We start from the raw sequence: 23,174 nt of genomic DNA on the forward strand, positions 1-23,174 counted from the left end.
AGATCAAACGGGGCTCCGAGGAGGGCTGCCCGGCACACTGAGAGCGAGGCTCCCACCGCCCGGGCTTCGGGCCCAGCGCCCCAGCCGGAGGCGGCAGCCCCCACCCAACCCCACCCCAGGTGATAGACACACGTCCCTTACCAGGGTACAGCTGCTTGGTGGGCGCGCTGAGCTGCGCATCTTTGGTGACTCTGTAAGCAACATCTGGGCCTTTGGAAGAACGTCGAGCGGCACAGAAACCTGTCGTCTTCGTTATCCCATCAGGCAAGTTGTGAAAATCTAGAACCTTCAGGAGATCTGCTGGCTGAGCTGAAATGAGAAACGGGAGGTGTGAGATGAGCCGCGGAGAGGGAAGGAGCAGCCCAGAGGGCCTTAGATGAACGGGGAACTGCCTGCCACCCACACCACGGCCACCACCACGGACCTCTGACCCTCAGAAGATGCTGAGGACACAGCTCAGTCACCACGGGCCGAGCGGAGACAGGCGTATCCTACAGCAGAGACATCCAAACCAAAGGCTCCAGAGCAGCCCCCGTCAGCGCCCCACTGCTGGAAGGAGCCCCTCGCCGGAACAGTCCTGCTTGCTCTGCCTCGGGCTCTCACCTGGTTCACCTGTTCACGCTGAAGCCCTCCACCACTGCCCCGGAGGAGGCGCCAGCTCCACAGCCCACCAGCTCTTCCCCTTAGCCATCTTTTCTGGGGGAAAAGATGCCCCAAAACAGAACCTAAAGGGCTACAAGAGTCCGCGGCGATAGGGTCATCTTCATAAACCTTACGAGCTGGGGATGCGCGTGAAATCCGCTAAGTGATTTCTGGGGCATTCGCGCACCCTGAGTCACGGCGAAGGAGAACAAAAGGGGAAGCCACTGGCATGCTTTATCCCTCATCCTTATCCTATCAAAGCCTAAGCTTCCCGCAAAGGTTTCCAGCAGATAAGCACCTTCCAGTTTTCCCCAAAACCAATGCACAGGTGTGGAGCCGAGGGCCCCGGAGGAGGGCCCTGCACCCCCCTGGAAAGTTCCTGGAACACCATCGGGGCTTGGCTTTGCCGGGGACTCCTCAGAGGACGGCGGCACCGACCCAAGCCCTGGAATTTACAAACGCACGGAACACGGCTGCGTCTGCCAATGGCCCAGACCTCCTGTTGCATTGACCACAAGATTTGGGAGCCATGGGCTGCCCCAAACAAGTTGGTTTTTCACGTGGCAAGTTCAGCTCGGCTTACAAGCAGGTGGCCCCCGGGAGGCCAAGGCTGGGCAGAAGAGAAACCCACACTGCGTGTCGGAGGGACAGAGCAAGCTGTCGCTGGCCCACCCTGCGGGTTTTGGGAGCCTGGCGGCCAGCGTCCGCCTGCCCACGTGGGCGCGGGTGGGGCTGGCCACGCCCTGCCACGGGACCACGGGCACGGGAGCTCTGCCTGGCCACTCAGAGCACAGCACGGTCGAAAATGGCATGCGACCAGGCCAGGCCAACGCAATTCCATCCTGGGGCTTTTCCCTTTGGATAAGGAAACTTCTCTGCTCTGGGGTCCAGGAGGAAAAGACGCGGATCTGGGACTCTGCTAGGGCCAGGAGCACATGTCTGTGAGTGAGGCCGACACACAGAGAAGGAGAGTCCATGATGGAGAGAAACAGACTCTGGGCACACTGAGCACCTGGATCAAGCTGTGCCTGAAGGGGCTTCTCCATGAGTAACAAATTCACCTTTACACTTGGGCCAGTTTCCTTCTGACACCCCCTGCTAACCACGCCAGTGCCCTGGTGCAGTGGCAGCACTAACACAGGCTTACCCCGTGGCTCACTGGCCCTCCTTAAATATTCAGTTCAGGTTGGTGCTGTTACATGTCCAGGACTCACTCAAGAGGAAAATGCCACTTTTTTGACAAGGGTGGAAAAACTGGAGACGCGAAAGAACTGCCAAGGCTGGTGTCTCCCTGGCCGGCACCCGAGGAGTCGCGCAGCCGGACCGCGGCCAGCAGCCCCACCCGGAACCTCAGCAAAGGTTCACAACAGGACCGCCCAGGCGAGACGCGGGAGGGCAGGCAGGGGCGCGGGGAGGCCAGGGCTGCTGGGGCAGGGGGAGAGCCAGCGGCTCCTCTCCCTAGCCGCACACGTCCCCCAGTCCAGCTCTCTGGGCGGGCGATCCCCCAGGTCCAAGGCTCCCCACGGCGGCAGAACTGTTTCCCCAGCTGGGCTGTGCAGCAGCCCGTCTGCCAATTCCATCAGAGGCCAGAGGCACCGGGGGAGGGCGAGGAGTGGAAAGCACCAGGAAGGGCAGAAGGCAGGGCGAGCCGGGGGATATGGGACGCCAGGGCCAGGGGGCTCGCCCCCACCTGCCTGCCAAGTCGTGGCCTCTTGTGGCCTCTCTGGGTCTCCCTGAGGGGCTCTCGGGGCCTGCCCAGGGCCCAAGCCACCCCGTGGCGTGGCGCACGCCGTCCACCTCCGTGGCACCTCGGAAGCACTTGGCTCCCGAAGTGCTCTCCCACCCCCAGTCCCCGGCCCCCGCAAAGCCCTTGCCGGACGTTTCTCTACCTGGCACCGGGGGTAACGTCAGCACAGGCGTCCGAGGAGGCCGGCGGGGCCGAGCCCCGGGCCTGGGTGCCACCGGCAGGAACGGACGGCCCACGCCAGCCACTGCTCACCTGCCGTGGAGGACCCAGTGCCGAGCTCTGGCTCATCTCTGGGACTCAGTTCCAAGCCTGGCAGTGGCCAGGGGAAGGGATCAAGGACCACGCCTGGGGGTTCCTGGACGCACGTCCAAACGGGCCCGCGCCACTCTTCCCACACTCGGGCTCGGGGAGCTGTTTTCTCGATTGCTAAAGGGGAGAGCTGTTTTCCAGGAGCCTGTGGACAGGTTTACAGGCCTCTGCTGCAACGAGTGGAAAAAGCCACCAGACCTTTCCCAGGCCCAGTGCCACCTGCTCACAGCCAGGGACCTCCTGTGCCAGAGCTAAAAACATGTTTTAGTTTAAAGTAGGTGTGAGGCAGGCCCAAGAGGCATCTGGCAGCACAGGAATCGTGTGAGCTCCTTCCTGGACACTGCAGCCCTCTGCTTTTGCAGAAATGTCTAGAGAACACAGGGCCACGGTTCCTCCACTGATGCAAGCGCTGCCGTGGAAACAGCGCTGGCTTTGGGGCAGACGGCTGCACGTTTGGAACCCAGCGTCACCACCTCCTAAGGAGAAGATGCTGGCACGTCTCCTCTGAGGCCAGCACGAGAAGGTGGAGAAACAGACGGGCAAGCACTGACCAGTCGGAGCAACTGATGGGCGCTCAGCTAACTTGAGCTCCCAGGCCAGTCTCTTCCTCATTCAGGGCTGAGCGGAGAGGACATTCGCACCGGTTGCCTCGGATACGCCCGGGCCCCAGTCACGTGGCGATGACAGGTGTGACCTCAGCGCTGGCAGGAGTGGCCGCTCCATGTACCGTGATGGCGCATAGGTTCTCGAGAGCTGTGCACTGGTCCAGGGAGGCGTCTCCCACAACCTAGGGGGCAGGGGCTTTGCTGCTCCCGTGCAGTGCCCATGTGACTTGGACCAGCCATGACGGCCGCCGTGCGGGAACTGAAGCGCACCCAGGGGTGCCCCAGCCTGCAGCCCACCTCCTTCCAACGCGGCGTCTGGTTCCACAGGGTGGAGAGCTAAGGACGACCTCCCCAGGCCCTCGTGGGCTCCACAGGCAGGTCAGACCATCAGCCTGGAACCGGGCACGGGAAGGGAGGTGGCGTGCCCTTCCCGCGCTGCCCACGCCCGCACGTGCAGCCACATGTGGGGACCTGGCGGCATCTGCCGCGGCCCATATGGAGAGCTGGCTGCACCCACAGTGGTGGTGTGACCCCAAAAGCAGTAACGGGGTGTGGGCCTCATGACCCCAGCCCTTTCTGGGTAATCCCCTGCCTTAAACCCCTCTCTCCTCCACTAGCCAGAGCACAGCTTGCTGGCTGCCATGCCCACTGAGCCTCCTGACCAATTCCCGAGAAGGGGAAGTCCCAGCACACGGCCCCTCCCATTCCCGCCTGGACAGGATAGGGAGGCTTTGCTCCATCTCCCACAAGTCAGAACCCCGAGCACAGCTTCGAAAAGACCTTGTCCTTAAACGCACCCAGGAGGGACCCTGGCCGGAGCTGGAAAAGCTGACTCTGCCTCTACCCACTTGTGCCGCCGGTGGAAACACTGGTCAAAGCCCCAACAGCCTCGAGGCCCGTTTAATGCACGTGTAAACAGGTGTTACGTTTGCAGACCCCTAAAGGAGAGGGGTGCAGGAGACGTCAGCTTAAGGAAGAATGGAGGCGACTGAGGAAGAATCTGGAGACATGTGGTTGGAAGCTCTGGGTGCCATGCATCACAAGGGGCAGCACAAAGACCCTGAAGAGAAATACAAGTGTGCCAGCAGAGGTCACAGAGAAAAGAATAGGATGGATGGATGGGCAGATGGACAAATGATAAATGAATAGGTGGATGGATGGATGAATGGATGGATGGATAGATGGGTAGATGGATGATGGATGGATAGATGGATGCTAGATGATAGGTAATGGAGAGATGGTTGGATAGATAGGTAGATGGATGATGGATGGGTGGGTAAGTGGGTGAATGGATGAGTGGGTAGATGGATGGATGATGGATGAGTAGATGGGTGGACAATGGATAGGTGGATGGATGGGTGGGTAGGTGAGTGGGTGAATGGCTGGATGGCTGGATAGACAAATGAATGAATAGGTGGATGGGTGGGTGGATGGATGGATGGATGGATGGCTGGATGAGCAAAAGTAGGTAAATGGCACAAATCAGGAGGCAGAAGCGCCAGAGACAGAATTTACAATGGCAGTGTCTCCACTCTCCACAAGGGTGGCCCCGCCCCCATCAGGAGCTTCAGTCTCCTTTTAAAGTCAACTGCCCCGCGCCCCTCCAGAGCCACGGCCGGAACGGCTGAGCTCCGCAGCACGCCCGGCCGGCCCGGCCTCCTCGTTTCACAGCTGGCAGGTCACCAGCTGCTGAAGCGTCCATCCAGAAGGCCCAGAGCACTTGCGACCCAGGCCACCAGCTGTGGGAGTGACCTAGCACATGCAACCAGAGAGGGCGGGCCTAGAGCCAAGTCGACGAGCCGCGAGGACGTGGCACCCAGCTCCACCCAGGGCCTGAGCACGACGGAGCAGCCGGAAGGACCAGCAGCTTCTCTGCGCCCACCACCCAGCACAGCACGCCCCTCTCTCCCCCACGACAAGGAGCGCTCTTGGGGGTGGGCCCGTGTCCCCAGCACTGGGGCGCACAGATGGAATGACACAGCTGCTGGCAACAGGGATTTAAACTGCTTCCTGCTCATCAGCTGGCACCAGAGGCAAAAGAGGGGGTTTGCAGCGAGGGCGGGGGGCTGCACCCCGGCTTGAGGGTGCGTCCCGGGCTCAGCAGCCCTCTGCTCTGGGTTGGAACCCTCGGGAGGGCGCGCTTCTCCCGGTCAGGGCTCAAACAGACGACAGCCTGCTCTCAGCACGGGGCGGGGCGCGGGGAGCGCAGAGGAGCCTGGGGCCATCATCTTGAGCTACAAAGGGGACGGCGACGGATTGGAGTCTGGAAGCTTCCAGCCCGGTGCTGCCCCCACCTCGCGCTCAGCGCCACCACCATCCTGCCAGCCCCGGGGAGTGGAAACACTTGCGCGGCCCCGTGCCAAGTGCTGACCTCAGCGTTCCTCCTTGTGCCCCCTCCCCTCCGGGGCCTGGGGTGGGGGTCGGGGTGGGAAGGAGGCCTCCGAGGAGGACGGGCCGCCAGAAAGCAAGGCCGGCCTGCTGGACCCAGGCTGCCCTCACAGGAGCCAGGCTGGGGCTTCGACCCCCGGGCACGCCCAGAGCCCCAGGCCGGCACGGTAGCAGGCACGTAGTAGGTGCTCAGCCGCGTTTGCTGAGTGACAGAACGACCGAACCACAGCTCTCACCTAGGGCGGACAGGGCGAATAAGAGCAGCTTGACTCGTGTTGGCACTTCTGCTCATAAGAACAGCCCCTGTTCCCTTTGGAAGGCTGCGTGGCTGCAGGGGAAGCAATGGGCTTGGCGCCCGCAGCCACACCAAGCCACGAGCCAGGCAGGCGCTGCCATCTCCGTGCGGGTGGAGAACGTGAGGTTTCAGGACCGAGATGGGCACACCTCCTGCAAGAGGCACTGCTGGGGCTCGCCCGGGGTCTCTCACTCACAAGATTCTCCTTTTTTCCCTAAATAGGCCACATCTCCTTGTGAACGCTTGCTCAGCAGTGACGATGGCCTCGAAGGTCCTACCTGAGGCGTTTGGCTATTTCCCTCCCGTCCTGCAGGCTCAGGTTAGGAAACCGTGATCGACCAGAGCCCGCCCTGTCCTGCCAGCAAAGGTGAAGGGGAGCCGGCCGGGCCTCGGAATCCACAGTGCACCCAGGTTCTCCATTCCCCCATCCCACACCCACCAGTCCTGGGGTCCCCCGCGACCAGAGCCGTCCACTGCCTCGTTCTGACCAGGAGGGCTGCTGGGGCCATTTGGCCGAGCTGCCAGATGTCCAAGGTTCCGGGGCCTTCTTTCTCCACGAGGGCCTTTGAGAAGGATGGGGGGGTCTAAGGATATCTCCTCTGCCCTCTGAGACGGTGCGAAGGTGCGGCCTCCGCCTGCCCGGGGTCGGCCCTGGGCTTCTTGGAACACAGGCGCCAAGTGCTCAAGATCCTGCGCTCCAGGCAGCGCCCCTGGGGTGAGCCGCGGGTCCCGACCTGTCCCCTGCAGGTACGAGGCCGCGCCCCTCGGGGGAGCCTTGGCACCCCTGGGAGTCCCGGGACGCCCAGCCAAAACGCAACGGCGTTCCAGTTCCCGCAGGAACCCCATGGCCCGGCCGCCCACAGGCCAGGGCCCCAGACGGGCAGCACCGGGCTCTGCAGGCCGAGGCAGGACTGGACCCTGCGAGGTCCACGCACTGCCAGGCAAAGCCGCAAGACAGACGCGCTCGAATGAGCCAGCTGGGGTGGGAGTGGAGGGACAGACAGATGGACTGAGAGGAGTCTCTGCACACTCCAGAATCAACATCTTTATCTCCAAGAGAAAATTTAAGAGCTCCCTAAATAACCACGGAGCTCTGGGCCCCTTCAGAGCTCCCGGGATAGAGCTGTCGAAAGTCAGCGCGAGGGGGGGCTGTAAAAAGCACGGAGATTAACACCTTTTACTCGGAGAGAGAACATGAAATTGAGGGGGGCCCCAAGACCCCCAGCCAGGTGGGGTGGTCAGGGCTGGGACTGAGCCATCCTCAGCCTCTGGTTCAGCCCCCCGACATTCCCAAGCGTCATTCCGCTCGGCTCGAGCGATCAAGCTAACGAAGGGGCCCCTAAACCCAAGTGTGCATCATTCCCTCCCCAAGACACTGCACCTGTGCTGCTCGTCAAATCCGTCGTCCATGGGGATCTAAGCCCCCTCTCGATACAGAGGTGGAGGGGACATCACCATCCCAGGTCCACAGGATGGAGGAACAGAGTATGGATTAAAGTGGACTTACTGATATTCTACTATGGAACTACTGTGACTAGTAATGGAAGAAACTGTACATTGATGTGGAGAAAGTGGCCATGGTGGCTGCTGAGGGCAGAGGGAGAGGGAAGAGGAGATGTGATGTGGGACATTTTCAGGACTTGGAGAGGCTGGACATTGTATGTCCTGCCATGTCCCACTGGGTGGCCTGGGGGAGAGTGTAAACTACAGTGTAAACCACTATCCATGTGGTGCAGCAGGGCTCCAAAATGTATTCACCAAATGTAATGAATGTGCCACAATGATGAAAGAAGTTGTTGATGTGGGAAGAGTGGGGTGAGGGGAGTGGAGGGTATATGGGGACCTCATATATTTTTTAAATGTAACATTTAAAAAAACAATAGCGAGAAAAAAAAATTGCTGTTCTAGAATCACAGACACAGAGTTGTCTGTGCACATTACCTGTGCAGCATCGGCCACTGCCACCGCGCCGGGCACTTCAGGGCCTGCCCAGCACCCGGCGACTGGGGACACCCCCAAGTCCTTGCTCCAGAAGCCCGAGCTTTCCTCCACCTCCGGCAAGGCCCTGCCGTGACCACCGTCCTCCACAGCGCCCTGCACGCGCCTCCTGGAAGCTCCTAAGGGCCGGGCCGATGCAATGGGGGTGGGGGGCCATGGAGGGGCCTCCCTAGGGCCGAGGGCGCCCCACCGTCCACCCTCGAAGCGTGCAGCCTGCTCCGCAGGCCGACTCACGGGTTGAAAAGCACAAAGGCCACTTTGGATTCTCCACTGGAAACTCCTCTTCAGTGACCAAACTCTAGACACAAAGCCGCAGGATGGGGGAGGGGGGACATGGCCCAAGGGCCCCACCTGCCTCCCACCTGTCCTCAGGGGCTGCGACCACCCCGTCCCTCCACCCTGCGCCCATCCCCAAAGCCGCCTGCGGGGCAGAGACCAGAGCCCGGGTGCATCCGAGCTCGGGGCAGGCCACCAGGTTCACTGGCACGTGGGAAAGTCAAGGTGCCCTGGGTCCCTAGCACGCCCCCTCATCCCTTCACATCTTCAACGGCTTCATCGGCCATCCACTGCCAACTCCTTCTCCTGACACCCAAAGCCCACCCCCACGCCCCACTCCCTTTGCCCCCGTCGGATGTCCCGGGAGGCCCCGGCTCACCCATGATAATGGCAGGGCTCCAGCACGGCCCAGGAGAGCAGCGCCCCCTGGGGTTGTGCGGCTCAGTCTGTGTCTTCTGCCACCGCCCTGCCCCTCCAAGCCCGTGGACCCCCACGTGGCCGTCTCCACCTCTAGGCCAGACAATCCCACCTGCCACATTTGTCAGGACAGACCACAGAGTGGCACCTTCACTCTGGAAGGGGACACTGGGCTGGAGAGCGCTAGGGAACTCCCCGAGGTCCAAAGTCCCACTGCCAGTCCATCCACTGTCTGTTGGGCCCCGAAGTCTTGGCTCTGTCCTCTACACCAAGAAGCAAAGGAGACGCTGGGATTGTCCCTACAAGGCCACCACACTGCTGCCGGAACGTCCTCTTTTCAGGGCGCGACTAGCGCAGTGTGCCGAAGCAGTGACGCGGCCCGAGGGAAGGACGCTCCGGGGCACAGCGGGATCCTCTCATGAGACGCCAGCGGCCTTGGGGGAAGATCTCCAACACCTAAGGTGCAGGGACTTCGGGAAATCTCAACACCCAGACTCCCGGAGGAGCAAGTGGACAGAAGGGGGCTCCCTTGTCTTGCGTTCCAGAGCCCCAAGAGCCTTCCGAGCCTCAGCCGAGAGAGCGTCCTGGAGAAGTCCTCCTGCCTCTGCAAACTGCCACGTGGGCGCCGAGTAAACCCTCGTTGAGTAATGACCACAGAGGCCGGTCCACGTATAAACACACAGACACGTGCTTGGAAGGAATGGAAGAAAGGAGAGTGGGATGGAAGGATGGAAGGAGGACTGGTGGGTGGGTGGATGGGTGGCTAGATGGGTGGAATGGAGAAAGGGAGAAAGTGGGAGGGAGGGAGGGAGAGAGGGAGGGAGGAAAGAAGGACGGATAGCAGGACTGCTCATCAGTAGAAGGGTGAAAGAAAGGACTGCTGGCTGAAGAATAATCTTGTGGATGCTTGAAAGGTTGGATGGGTTGATGAGTAAATGAATGAGTGAGTGAATGCTGTTATCTTAAAAACTCAGTAGATAGGCCAATTTCTCAAAGATTTGGGTGACCACTTCCCCACCCTGGGGGCCTCGCTCTTCCTCTCAGACCAGAGGGAAAGGCGTGGGAGAGGCGGTAAGTCATATTCCCATGGCACCCACACCCCGAGAAGGCAAAGCCACCGCTGGGCCGGCACCTTCCGGGAAGGCCCATGAGGAAGGACTAACCCACAGCGTGCGCACCACGTCTGGGCGTACCCCAAGCCCTGCTGGAAAGCGAGGCAGCTCAGGGCAGGCCCCAGAGGGGGACGCCCAGCACCCAGTACCACCGAGGTCCGGGGACAGGTGCCAGCAGGCTGCATCCTAACTCCTAGGCCGGGGCTGGGCAGTGCTGCTGGGAAGCACTGCTGGACGGCGTGCTCTCCTCCCCGCCCTGGCTGCTGGTCTCCCTTCTTTCCTGGCTGGAAGGTCCAGAGCTCTGAGGAGCCCTGGCCTGGCACCTTGGTGGAGGCTTAGGGGGACATTTCAGCCTGGGGGTGGGGGCAGGTGGCCACTCTACACCTGAACAGGTCATGACCGTGGGAGGGGCAGCGGGGCGTTCTCCCCATACCCCAGGTGCAGCAGCAGGCCTGGCCCGACCCTGGCTTCCAGGCTGTGCCCGCCACCTTCCATCCCTCGTTGAGGCTGACCTGCAGGTCCAGGAACCTGGCACCTCCATTTCCCTTCACACGCTGTGGCCAGGCACTGGCCAGGCACCCTCCAGAGGCTCAGACAGGTGCACTGGCCACCACCGCCCACCTGAAGGCCCAGCACCCCAGATGAAAAGATACCGCTCGACACACACCTATCGTTACTCGGAAGGAAGTCACGGCGGCAGCAAGGATTGGCTAGAGAGTCAGGTTCATGAGGCAGGGCCACAGGGGAAGGATTCCGGGAGAGGGGGACTTGGGCCGAGCCTTAGAGATGGGAGAGGAAGACGTGGACACCGAGGGACTGAAGGAGCAGCAGGGGTGTCTCCCGTCACCGAGGCGAACTCTGGGCCCAGGGTCGCCCACACAGCAGGGAACCCCGGGCCAGGGCAAAGCCTCCACGGAGAATGGGGGGAGCGCTCCCAGTCAGGAGGGGCCTCCTGCCCATGCCCAAGACCAGAGGCCCGTGGCCAGCTCCACGTGGCGTCTACGGAGCCCACTTTCCTTTCTTGGTCATGGCTGCTTTCCAACAGCTCTCGCTAACCCCCCGGTCCACCCAGCCCGGCGTCCCTAAAGGACTGTCAGCAGAGCAGCACCCGAACTGGCCTCCAGCCAACGGCCAAAGATGGTGCGCACTGAGGGCGGGCAGCCGGCCAGGTGGCAGGGAGCCCACGGGCTCATCTCCTTCCCTCAAAGGTAACCGCAGCCCTGATTCTGGAGGCGGGGCATGGAGCCAGTTTGCTCCCGGGCTGGGACCGGCACACCTGGCCAAGGCACACTCCTAGCCCCCTGCCCGCTTCCAGAAGAGCCCGCAGGCCAGCCAGGGCCACGCTAGCAGAGGGGCCAGGAGATGCTCAGAAAGGTGAAGGAATGAATGTATGAACAAATGAGCTGACAAAGGAAATCCTGCGCTCTGCAGGTCGGAGACAAAGGTCGGGAAGAGGACTTTTTCAGGACAGCTGTGCGGTGTCTCGACCGGAGGGTACGCGTGTGCCCGGCAGCTCCGCCGCTGGGCAGGAGCCTGCGGGATGCTGGTGGGTGGGCAAGGCCGCTGCCCTCCACCCAACTACGGCTGCGTCCATGGAACACGCTGTGGAGGTTGGAAAGGACGGGGCTGAGCAGGTGGCCTGGTGGGCAGAGATGGCCAAGACCCAGCACTCGGTGAAACCGCGCCATCAGAAAGGCCATACGTACGTTAGCGTAAGTAGAAGACGTCACTCCACTGCACACACAGGATGCAGGTGCACGCACAGAGAAGCCCGCACTTCTCCCAATGGCATAGCTCAGAAGCCGACTTCCGGGGAGGGGGTGGATCTGGTGGGCTGGTGAAGGGGGGCGTCTGCTTAGCCCCCCATATGCCTTTACTTCCTAACAAATCCATCAGGGCACTGCCACATAAAACTTGCCCAATATTATTAATGAGAAAAGAAAAAGACCGAGACAAAATTTGAAAATGAGACAGTTTGAAAATGGTCCCAAATTCCTTAATATGACCTGCCATCGAGGGGTAGTGGCCATGAACTCTCCACTCACGTCAAGGTGGTCTCGATGACGACTGACCCACAAGAAGAGGAAAGACGCGACACTGCGCCAGTCTGCGAGCCAGGACTTGGGGAGCACAGGGGCCCTGCTCCCTGTTCTCCTGGAGCACCCCCTCTTCACCCCAGACCCCATCTGCAAGGAAGCCCAAGCTGCGCCCAGAGGGGCTCCAGGCCCCGATCGACAGCCAGGACCACCCTGCCAGCCACGTGGGAACCATCTTAGAAGTGGATTCTGCAGCTCCTGTCAAGCCGCCTGACCTGAACCTACCTGCTGGCCCCCACCAAGCCCTGTGCCAAATGCAGATTCACAGGCAACTTCAAAGACTGCTACTGTTTGGGGGTGGTTACTACGCAGCAATAAGTAACTGCAACTAAAAGAAAACAGTAAACTGGGAAGGTATTTGTAATGGAAATACCACAGGATATAAAACAAAAAACAAAAAAAACAACTAAAAGGAGGGAGCAGAGCAGACAAATAATGTCCACCATCACTTGTAGTTTTTAAAAAAAGGCAAATTAAAGCAAGAGTCTAGTGTCTCCTACAAGGTTGGCAAAAGATCTTTTCTAAAGCAACAAAGTTTTGCAAGGATGTAAACAAAAAGCTATCCTCATGCAGGACAGATGGGAGCTTAAACTGATACTTTTCTAGGGACCAACTTGGCACTTGGTACCACATGTCTGGGAAACATCGCTACCCGTCACCCACAGGTGGGAATCTGCCCCCAACAAGGAAATCAGAGAAAAGCACACATCCTCAAGCCAAGACTCGAGCCACCGCCTGGACAGAAGCGAAATGTTCCAACCTAGTCCATCCATAGCCTAGGAAGTTGCTAATCCATAGCCTTTAAAAAGAGCTAATCAGGTGGGAAATGTTTGTGGCATTTTTTTGTTTGCTTATTCCGTTATCAGGGTATGATTTACATACAATAAAACTCACTCTTTTTAAGGACGCAATTGGATGCATTTCGGCCAATGTAAAGTCCTGGCACCACCGCTGCCATCAAGACACAGAGCATTTCCAGCGTCTCAGCAAGCTCCCCCGAGCCCCTCGTCCCAGCCCCTGCCCAGCAACGACAGCTCTTTTCTGTCCAGTAGTTTTGCCTTATCTTGAATGTCACAGCTGCTCCTTTCGCTCAGCATCATGCCTTTGCATCACGTATTCCTAGTTGGTACCTTTTCATTGCTCAGTGTTATTCCATCATATGGATGTACCACAATGAATATCTAGGAGTGGATTTGACGAGGTCTCTGGGAAGTAGACAGTTACTTTTCTAAGGACCCGCCAGGCTTTTCCCAAGTGGCTGCTGAGCCATTCTGCATCACCACCAAAACGTGTGAGAAAGTCTCCACATCCTCACCCACACCTGTGTGCGTGGGTGTGGCTTGAATTCATATTTCCCGGATGACTGAAGTTTTTCATGTGCATATTGGCCGTTCCTATATATTCCTTGGTGAAACGCCCATTCAAATCTTTTGCCCATTTCCAAATTGCATTGTTTGCCTTCTTATTGTTGAGTTGTAATAGCCCTTTATGTATCCTAAATATAAGTCCCTTCTCAGGTATGTTTTGCAAATATTGTATCCCAATGTCTTTTGAAGAGCAGAAGGTTTTAATGTGATGAAATCTGATTTACCCACTTTTTAATTTTATCATACCAAGAAATCTTTCCCTAACCTAAGGTCAAATTTTTTTTTTTCTTTTTTATCATTTAAGGTTTTAAATCTTATATTTGGGTCCAGGATCCATCCTACACTAATTTCTGTATATCATTTGAGATAAGGTCCAAGATTCATTTATTTGCAAATGTATTTCCAGTGGTTCCAGCCTCATGTGTTGATAAAGACTATTCTTTCACCATTGAAGTAACTTAGCACTTTTATTGAAGATCAAATGATTCTACATATTTAAGTCTATTTCTAGAGTCTCCATTCTGTTCCATGTCTCTCTTTTTATCAATGCTATAATGCCTTAATTACTGCAGCATTAGAGTAAGTCCTGAAGTCATATAATGTGAGCTCTACAATGTTCTTTTTCCAAATTGTTTTGGTTATTTTAAGTCCTTTGTGTTTCCATAAAAATTTTAGAATTGATTTGTCAGTTTTGAACAACAACAACAAAAAAATCCTGCTGGGGTTTTAATGGGCTTTGCATTGAATCTATAGATAAAGTTGAGGGAAAATGATATGTTAGTGAGTCTTCTGCTCCATGAAAATGATATACCTCTCCATTCTTGGGATTTCTTTAATTTCTCCAAGCATCTTTGGTAGTTTTCATTGAACAGATATTATACAATTATTTTTAAATACATCCCTAACTATTTCCTGATTTTGTGGTATTGTACTATTTTTTCAAATTTCAATTTCCAAGTGTTCACTGCTACTGTATAGAAACACAACTAAGTTTTCCATATTGACTCTGTATCCCATGTTTATTACAAACTTACATGTTAGTTCTAAAAGCTTTTTGTAGATCCCTTAGAATTTTCTACAAAGATAATCAAGTGCTATGCAAATAAAGGCAGTTATACATCTTCCTTTCCAATCAAGATGGTTTTTATTTCTTTTTCTTACCTTATTACACAGGCTAGGACCTCCAGTGCAATGTCATCATGAAAGCCGACATCCTTGTCTTGTTCTTGATTGTATGGGAAAGGTTTCAGCCACTCACCATTAGGTACGCTGCCAGCTGTGGTTTTACCTAGATACCCTTCACCAAACTTAGGAAGTTCCCTTTTACTCCTAGGTAAACACTGAGATTTGCTCATCATATTTTAAGTTTAAAACTGTTAAAAATCAACATGCAATCCCAATTTTATAAAGACAGATGTAGAGCAAATACCAGAAAATAAATACATCAAAATGGTCATTTAGTAATTTATTTGGCTACCCTTAATAGAAACCAACATCCATCATCATCATCATCTTCTCTTCTTCTTCTTCATCATCATCATCATCATCGTCATAGTTTAAACAAGTAAGGATTATGGTTGATTTTTTTTCCTTTTCATGATATTTCTATGCTGTTCATAGATTGACTTTATTATAAAAAATTAATGGAAGAATAAATGCCAGTGAATGTCCAGCAGGAAATGACATTAGACAATTAAATAACCATCCTCTCTGTGTTTACCTATGGAAGTCCAGTGCAAGACAGACACAGCCCTTTTGCTCTCTGCCTTGCTGAAGGGCCATTTTTAACTGGCCTTGATAAAGCAACACCGTGTTTGCATTTCCTCAGGAATGTCTGCATCTCCCAGGAGCCTGATATCTGCAGGGGTCACCAGCCCCACCAGTCCTCCCCAGGCCCTTGGTAAGGCCAGAGTCCAGCTCACCCTTGCCCTTTTGGGCTGAAATGCGGACAAAAGGCAAACGTCTCTGTCGGCCCATCATTCCTGCCCCAGCACTGGCGTTGGCTGGAATTTGCCCTTACATTCACGTTAGAAAAGACAGCTTTAGAAACCAAAAGAACTTGACCACTGGGGATGGTTTTGACACTTATTAAATGTTTCAAAGCAAACAATCCGAGAGAGGAAGTTAAGAGGAATAAATCTGCTTTCACAAAATCAAAGCCTCTGTACAATCAACCCCTTCCCACCCCACCCTCCAAAATGACTGGTTCCTCCTCCAGACGCAAAGAGAGCTGCTTTTAGAACACAGACTATGAAAGGATCCTAACGGCGTTCTGTCAGTTCTATTTATTCAGTTCTGAAATCATTCCGTTCAGTTATGTGATTCAAGTACAAGAACTCTGTCCTGAGTCACTCTGACCTTTGGAGGAATATTTTACAAGATGTCCCCCAGGACCAGAAGGCATTTTTCAATTACTAGAGCTATGCAAGTTTGCAAAATACTCTACACTATGACTCAAAACTGGCTACGTGGACACTAAGCGAACACATAATTGTCCAAGGACCATAGGAATTAGCCCAGCACAAATTGGTGGCAGGACTCAAAACCAAATTCCAGAGTCATCGCCCATGAGTCTACACCACTAAACCCTGCTGAATTCCCTGGACCCCACACACAGTGGGTTAGCTCAGTCTCTAGAGCCCAGGACTAACAAAGGCACAAGGGCTATCCCAGGGTGGAGTAGCTACAGGCTCTTTAGGTTTCACATCTGTAGGCTCAGCAACTTCGGCCCACCTCCTGGACGTGGATGGAGACCAAGAGTATGTGGCCTTAAATGGAGCCCATCATTACTACTGGAAAATTCATCAACAAGAATCCATCCTACTGCCAGACGAATCAGGCAGGCTTCCAAATCCCCACCTCCACCCCCAGACCAGGCCAGCGCTCTCACCCACCTACCTCTGTAGCCCTCCAGACCCTACCTCCCTCCACCCCTCTCCCACTACTGCTCCAAGGTAGACCCTAAGCACATGCATTCTACGTGACCACGTTGGTGGGGAGAAGACCCTGGCATCAGCGGGAACCTGGGATCAGTCCACTCCTTGGCACCTGCTCATAGGAGCTGCCTTGTCCACCCAGGGACGCAGCAAATGCACAGGTTGCCAAGGAAAGGACAGGAAGTACAGAGGTGGTCACTAGCATCTAATGAATGTTAATAGGTTCTAGAGCGTTCCCTTATGTTTTCTGACCAAATGGAAGGAGGCATGTACCGTTCTGAATCCATGTGAGGTACCATTGCTGTTAAAAACCCTACAAAATAAGAATTCCTGCCCCATCCTTCAGGGGAGGAAAGTGGACCTCACCTAAGCCCAAGGGACCAGGAAGGTATCACAGGCCCAGTAAATGGCTGAACCAGGTCGTAAGCATTAAATAACAGCTCCCTGTGGCCTCCTTCAGAGCAGAAAGGGGGAAGGAGCTGGCTGATAATGGGGTAGAGAGAGCCAGGTCTAGGGCACAGGGCCCTCCTGGGCCCAGCACCTGATGACGCTGCCAGGCAGGTAGGGCAATGCTTGCTCATTATTGGCTGGGATGTAATTCTGCTGGAATTACATGTTCCTATGATTTGACTCAGTGAGTCACCGTCTAAGAATCTGCTCTAAGGAAATCATTAGAGAGGCAGAAAGGATTTATCAGGAAGATGTTCATCCAAGTGTTATTTATAACAGCAAACAACTGGAAACAACCCAAATCCAATATGAGAGAAACAGTTAAGCAAATTACAATACAAGCAAAACAATGGAATGTAAGACAACCATTACAATATTTACAAAGAGTTTTTGGTGACTTGGGGAAATGTCTGGGCCTCAAGGAAGGACACAACTCACGCATGAGCTCAACCACATAAAGGAAAAAAAAAAAAGGTGAAGGAAAAGGAAAAGAAAAAAGCATTGTGATACTTTCCAAATGTTCTATAATGAGTATGCTTCATTTTTCTAGTGAAAAAAAAAAAAGGAAAATCTACCAAAGGTATTCGGAGAATTAGTAAAATCTCTGAATCTACAACCAAATATTGGAGAACATGTGGACCCCCCACCTCCAGTTCCAAAGGCGGCATTCCTCTCGTGTATTACTGCCAGCTGCAGTGCTTTCCGTGCTTCTCCCCAGTGCCCACGTCCTAGTTCTCCTGAAAGCCCCAGTTTGCCTCTCATTTCCCCTGCTACCCCAGTGGCTCCCTTCTCTCCGGCTCCCAAGCAGTCAGCCCCTCTTACTTTTCAGATTTTACATCTACTGCTGTTGCAATTAGATTTATATTTCCTCCTCAGTTGAAACCAACAAACGTATTTGAGAATCTAGTTGTGTCTGGCACGATGCCAAGCATTGCGGAAACTGAAGTGAATCAGTCATCTCTTGCCCTCAGGAGCTCTGGTGTAGAAAGCAGAAGTCTGGGCAATCAAATACCATCCTAACGCAAAGCAATAATGCAAACTGGTGTGGCAGAGGGGGCAGCCCAGTCCTGTGAAAGAAGAAAGGATGGGAGGTGGGTAGAGAGTTGGATGGAGGGGCAGGTGGATGGATTAGTAGGTGGATGGAAGATAGATGGATAGGTGGATAGATGGATGGGTGGATGGGTAAACGAATGGATGGATGGACTGGTAAAGGAATGGGTGTATGTGTTGTGGGATAGAGGATGGACGATGGATAGATGAATAGTGGACGTGGATGAGTAGGTGGGTGGGGGTGGATAGGATGGAGAGTTGAATGGGTGGGTGGTAGATGGTTGGGTGAATGTGTAGATGAATACATGGGTAGATGAATGGGTGGGTGTCACGGATGGAGGATGGATGGACAGATGGATAGAGAGGTGGATGAATGAATTGATGGTATGGGTGAATGGGTGGGTGCCCGGATGGATGGCTGTCTGAATGAAAATGACAATACACCTTTCCCAATTTAAACTGAATTAAAGGTGCCCAAGGCTTCAGCCCTGGCCCCTCTGGCTCTTCTGCCACACCACACCCCTCTCTGAAAGGTCAAGGTCATGTCCAGCCAGAGCTTAGGGCATTCTGTTCCCTCTGCCAGAAATCCCCATTCTCCGAACTCCCAAGCTGGCAGACCCTTACTTACCATCCAGATCTCAACTCAGACAAAGCTACCTCTGAGAGAGATTTCCTGAACCCCCATGCTGGATCAGTGACCCCCATCCATGCTGACTCTTAGGGTATCAGAATGAACCATGTGACATGGAAAACATCTGACCGTTTTTGGCCCACAAAACAGCCATTTCACATGGTGCAACCCAACTGACCCGTCACATGTGCCTGGGATGGTCCGATCCCACCGGGCTGCAGCACGTGGCAGGCAGGGACCCCATCCATCCTTTTGTTTCCAGCATCTGGTTCTATGGTGAACTGAACGTACTGAGTCCATCCACATGCTGTTCAATAAATAAAGAAATGAATGGATGGCCCTCAACTTCCCCCCACCCCCTCCCAGCTCCGTGTCCCAACAGAGCAGACCAGCTTGTGTTCCTCTGGTAGGAAGGAAAGTGGCTGCAGTTAAAGGGGAAAATTAACATTCCAGCTGGGAACTTCTAGAAAGGAGGCACAGAGGGATAGGGCAGGGACTTCCACTTCTTCTCTAGGACAGAAGCATCTGCCACTCTCGTTCCTAGGCCCCACAGGCCCCTCCCCTGGGGCCAGGCAGTCTCACCACCTCGTTCCCTGGCTGTCAACACCTGGGCTCCCCCAGGTGAGGGACCTCAAAGCATGGCATCTGGGCTGGATTTTCAGGAGGTGGGGCACCTCTGTGCAGAGAATCAGCCGGCAAGGGAGGCTGAGAAGGTCCCTGTCGCCGGAGACGATGCAAAGGGACAGGTCCCACGATGGCGCCTAGAAATAAAGGCTAGGCCGACCCAGCTACTGCATCAGGACGGTCAGCAGCCCCGGGGTGTGGTGAGGGAGCCCAAGGAGCCGAAGCAGGGTCAGGGGTGCCGCAGCGCCGTCAGCTGGCGCATGCTCGCTCGTTTGGAGGTCACGGGGCCACCCCCCACCACCACCACTGATCTCTGGGCACCAGCTCGGGTGCTGGAAGCTTCCCACGTAAAAGCCATCTCATGCGTGGCCTGTTCATTCCCTCTCACAGTGCCCAGGGAAGGTCCTGGTGCAAACATTTGCAGAGCTCCTATTCCCATACGTTTGCAGAGCCCCTGTTCCCAATGCCCAGGGCCAGCCGAGCAGCCTCCCAGCATGGTCTGTGTAGCAGTTTGATATAATTGATGAACTCCAAAAAGAAACATTGGATTATGTTTGTAATCTGATCTGTACCTGGGCGTGACTGAGTTATCATTAGGGCGTGGAGTCCCCACCCGGTCCCCGCCCCTTGCTGGGGGAGACTCACAGATAAAAGGCTTGGCAAAGGACAGACTGGAGGGTTTTTGATAGTGGAGTTTGATGCTGAAGCCTTAAGCTGGAGCCTGGGGAAGTAAGCTCACAGAGGAAAGGGAAGCCAGCCCCAGGAAGAGAGGAACCCTGAGCCCAGGAAGAAGCAGGACCCAGGAAGCCTGAACCCTCGCAACCGTCTGCAGCCATCTTGCTCCAACACGTGGAAATAGACTTTGGGGAGGGAAGTAACTTATGCTTACAGCCTGGTATCGGTAAGCTCCTACCCCAATAAATACCCTTTATGAAAACCAACCAGTTTCTGGAATTCTGCATCAGCGCCCCTTTAGCTGGCTAACAGTCTGCGTCCAGAGCCGGCAGAGGCATGATGCTGCTAAAGGAGCGCATTCATCGCCCCAACGAGCGTTCAGGACGCTCGGTGCTCAGCCACGTGGCTCTGGCACCCCCCACCTCCCTCAGCCTCTGCTCTTCCGTCCTAAACTGACCCTGTCGGCAGCACCTCCTTCAAGGGCTAGAGCAGAGAACGCCCTCGGAGCTGGGTCCCGGCACAACCGCATTATCTCCCCTCGCTTCACTGCCACCGGTGCCCTCCGGCAGTTTCGGGGTGTCTTGCGAAGGTAATTGACACATACACCATGAAAGGAGAATAAAAATGAACTGACGTCCTCCCATGGCCCACTGGGTGGACTGAGGGAGAGTGTAAACTGTAATGTGGACCATTGACCATGAGGTGCAGCGGTGCTCAGAGATGTATTCACCAAGTGCAAGAATGTCCCATGATGATGGAGGAGGTTGTGGTTATGGGAGGAGTGGGGTGAGGGGGGTGGGGGGTATATGGGGACCTCATATTTTTTGAATGTAACATTTTAAAAAATTAATTAATTAAAAAAAAACAAACAGAATCTTAGCCCACGGCACAGATGGGGCAACTGAGTCCAAGGGAGGCTACAAAGCCACCCAAAGTCGCCTCCAGCCCAGCCCACACCTCCATGCCCACCACCAGAGCAGGAGGTGAGAGGCTGGCCACCCCCTCCCTCCAGGTACCCCAAAGGAGGGGAGACCACAGGAGAGAAAGGACAAACATGCCCGTAGACAGAGCAGGAGAGGCCAAGGGCCCTTGGCCATCTCGGGGGGAGGGGGGTACAGGGAGCCTCGGGCTGCCACTGGCCCTGGCCAGCTTGACCTGTGTGCCCCCAAGGGCAAAACCCCCGGAACCCTGCCAGGCACCCACAGCACCTGGAGTCCCACCGGAAGAGAGGTCTTCCCCAGATGGGCTCTCCCGAGGCCGGAGTCCATCCTCCAGGGCACCGGGTTCCAGTTTCCCCGCCCCCAACCTGCTCCATGACGTGAGGTGAGGGACGTCCCGGCCTCGGTTCTCCCACCTGTAAATGAGTGCATTCGGGTGCTGAGGACAATATCAGTTCTGAAAATCTCTGTGCTCCTGCTTTCAAAGCACATGGGCAATCAGCGGGGGACCTGGGCACGGCCAGCCCCGTCCCCTGCTTGTCATTTAGGACCACAGATTGTTAATTGACAAGCAAAGGCAGCTGCCTGCCAGCCAGGAAGGCACCCAGCCCGGCCCAGCCCGGGTGTACTTCCTTCAGCCTCTGCCCTCTCACCACCTGCACGCCGGCCTACCGCCCAGCCACCCACCCGTTTGGACAAGGCAAGGACACAAGTCAAGAGCTGCAAGGGAGCATCGCGTCCCCACGCACGCTGCCGCCCGCTCCAGCGACGGCCCCTAGCCCCGCTTCTTGTGCATCCTGCCGCACGACCTGGGATCACTCAAGCCCAGGTTTGTGTGTCGCGCTTCTTTTCATAGAGCTGACTCCAGTCTCTGAGGAGCATCCCGCACATGTCTTTTCTGTTCCTATTATATCTTGGAGATTGATCTATTTCAGGAAGTGTAAAGCCACCTCTTTGGACCTGCTGGACTCTCTTCTATTCCACGGACGCTCAAGAATGCAGCCAAATGGAGCCCTCTGGAGGGATATTTGTTGCTCGATCTTTTTTGTTTGTTTGTTTTTAAATATTACATTCAAAAAATATGAGGTCCCATTCAACCCCACCCCCCCACCCCCCACTCCCCCCACAGCAACACTCTCTCCCATCATCGTGATACATCCATTGCACCTGGTAAGTACATCTCTGAGCATCACTGCACCCCATAGTCAATGGTCCACATCATAGCCCACACTCTCCCACGTTCCATCCAGTGTCCTAACCGGGGCTCCCCAACGGCCCCGTGTATCATCTCTGCACACGGCTGAGTGTATCCGCAGTACACAATCCTGGAAGGAGAACCCAGGTCAAAGAGCACATGCGTTATAACCTCCTGGCCGGCCCTGCCAGGTGCCTCCCCCAGCAGGGCAGAAGAGAACACCTGCCCAGGCACGCTTGCCAGCTGCATGGCTCCCACACGCGTGTCCTTGGCCCCTCTGGCCAGGTGAGAAATGGTGACCCCAGGTGTGCCATCTGCATTCCATCCTGCCAGGTGCCGCATCTTCTCCCAGGTTAAGTAACCATTATTTGCATTATTCTCCCTGAGAGCTATTTGTGGCCTCTGTCCATTTTTCTGTCTCGTCGCAGGCCTTTGTCATCGGCTGGTACGGATTCTTGCATATTACAAGCAGCTCGGCCCCTTTTCTGTCGTATGTTTTGCGGATGCTTTTCTTACGGTGACTGGTTGGCTTTAGGGTTTCATGTTAGCCTGACAGAAAATCTTGACTTTATGGAGTCAAAGGTTTTGTTTTATTATTTCCGGGGATTGTGTCATGCTTTAAATGGCCTTCTCAGCCCGAGATTTTAAAACCCAGCCTCCGTGTTTTCTTCTAGTCGTTTTATGGTTTCATTTTTAAAGTTCAAATACTTGGTCCATCTGCAATCCATTTTGGGGCAAGAGCAAGGCAGGGGTCCAACTTCTTTTTCCCAGATGGCTTCTTCGTTGTTGCAGCCAACTCAATGGCTAATCCATCCTTTCCCAGTCAAGACGAACGGCCGCCTTTAGCAAACCTGAAATTCCTACATGGGCCATGCTTTCAAAGCCAGGGAGCAACTGCTATGTCCCCTACCCCTGGGGGGTTCCCCCCAGCCTCCCTTTCAAAGGATGTGTCTGTCCCTCCCGCCCCCCATGGGGCCGTGGCCTCCCTGGGGGCTCAGCAGGTACTGCTGCAGAGTCACACCCCAATAGGGCCCTGGCTGGGGGCCGCCTCCTCGCACGCCCCCTGGGCCGAGCATCTCGCCTCAACTGAGCGTCTACACAAGTTTCCCCGGACACCGGGGGAGCCGGAGCTCACCCCCCAACTCCAGGCAGGCCTCCCCGGCCCCTCGGGCTCCACAGCCCAGCTGCGCACCGCCTCCCCGAATCCGCCGTGCCCCATCCAGAGTCTTCGTGGAGAGGACCCCAGCACCGGGCAGGGGCCTGCATGGACATTGCCACAGCCCCCAACCGATTGACCTTGGCGTCCAGGACCCTCGGATGGCCTGCTCTCGCTCACCCACAGGGAGCTGAGGTTTGGGACAATCCGGGGCCCACTGGGGCTGCAGGAGGGGGAACCCGTAGTTCCAAGGCCTCACACTGATCC

At 55.5% G+C, this 23,174-nt stretch overlaps 1 protein-coding gene across 1 annotated transcript in view; it reads right to left on the reverse strand.

The window, feature by feature from the left end:
* Nucleotides 1-23,174, reverse strand: part of COL5A1 (collagen type V alpha 1 chain) — a 153,581-nt gene that overhangs the window by 114,248 nt on the left and 16,159 nt on the right. Inside the window, 1 exon segment of the mRNA XM_058302640.2 lies at nucleotides 142-309. Coding sequence (XP_058158623.1) covers nucleotides 142-309 — 168 coding nt within the window.

This window comes from Dasypus novemcinctus, chromosome 8 (genome assembly GCF_030445035.2).
Source record: "Dasypus novemcinctus isolate mDasNov1 chromosome 8, mDasNov1.1.hap2, whole genome shotgun sequence".
NCBI lineage: Eukaryota > Metazoa > Chordata > Mammalia > Cingulata > Dasypodidae > Dasypus > Dasypus novemcinctus.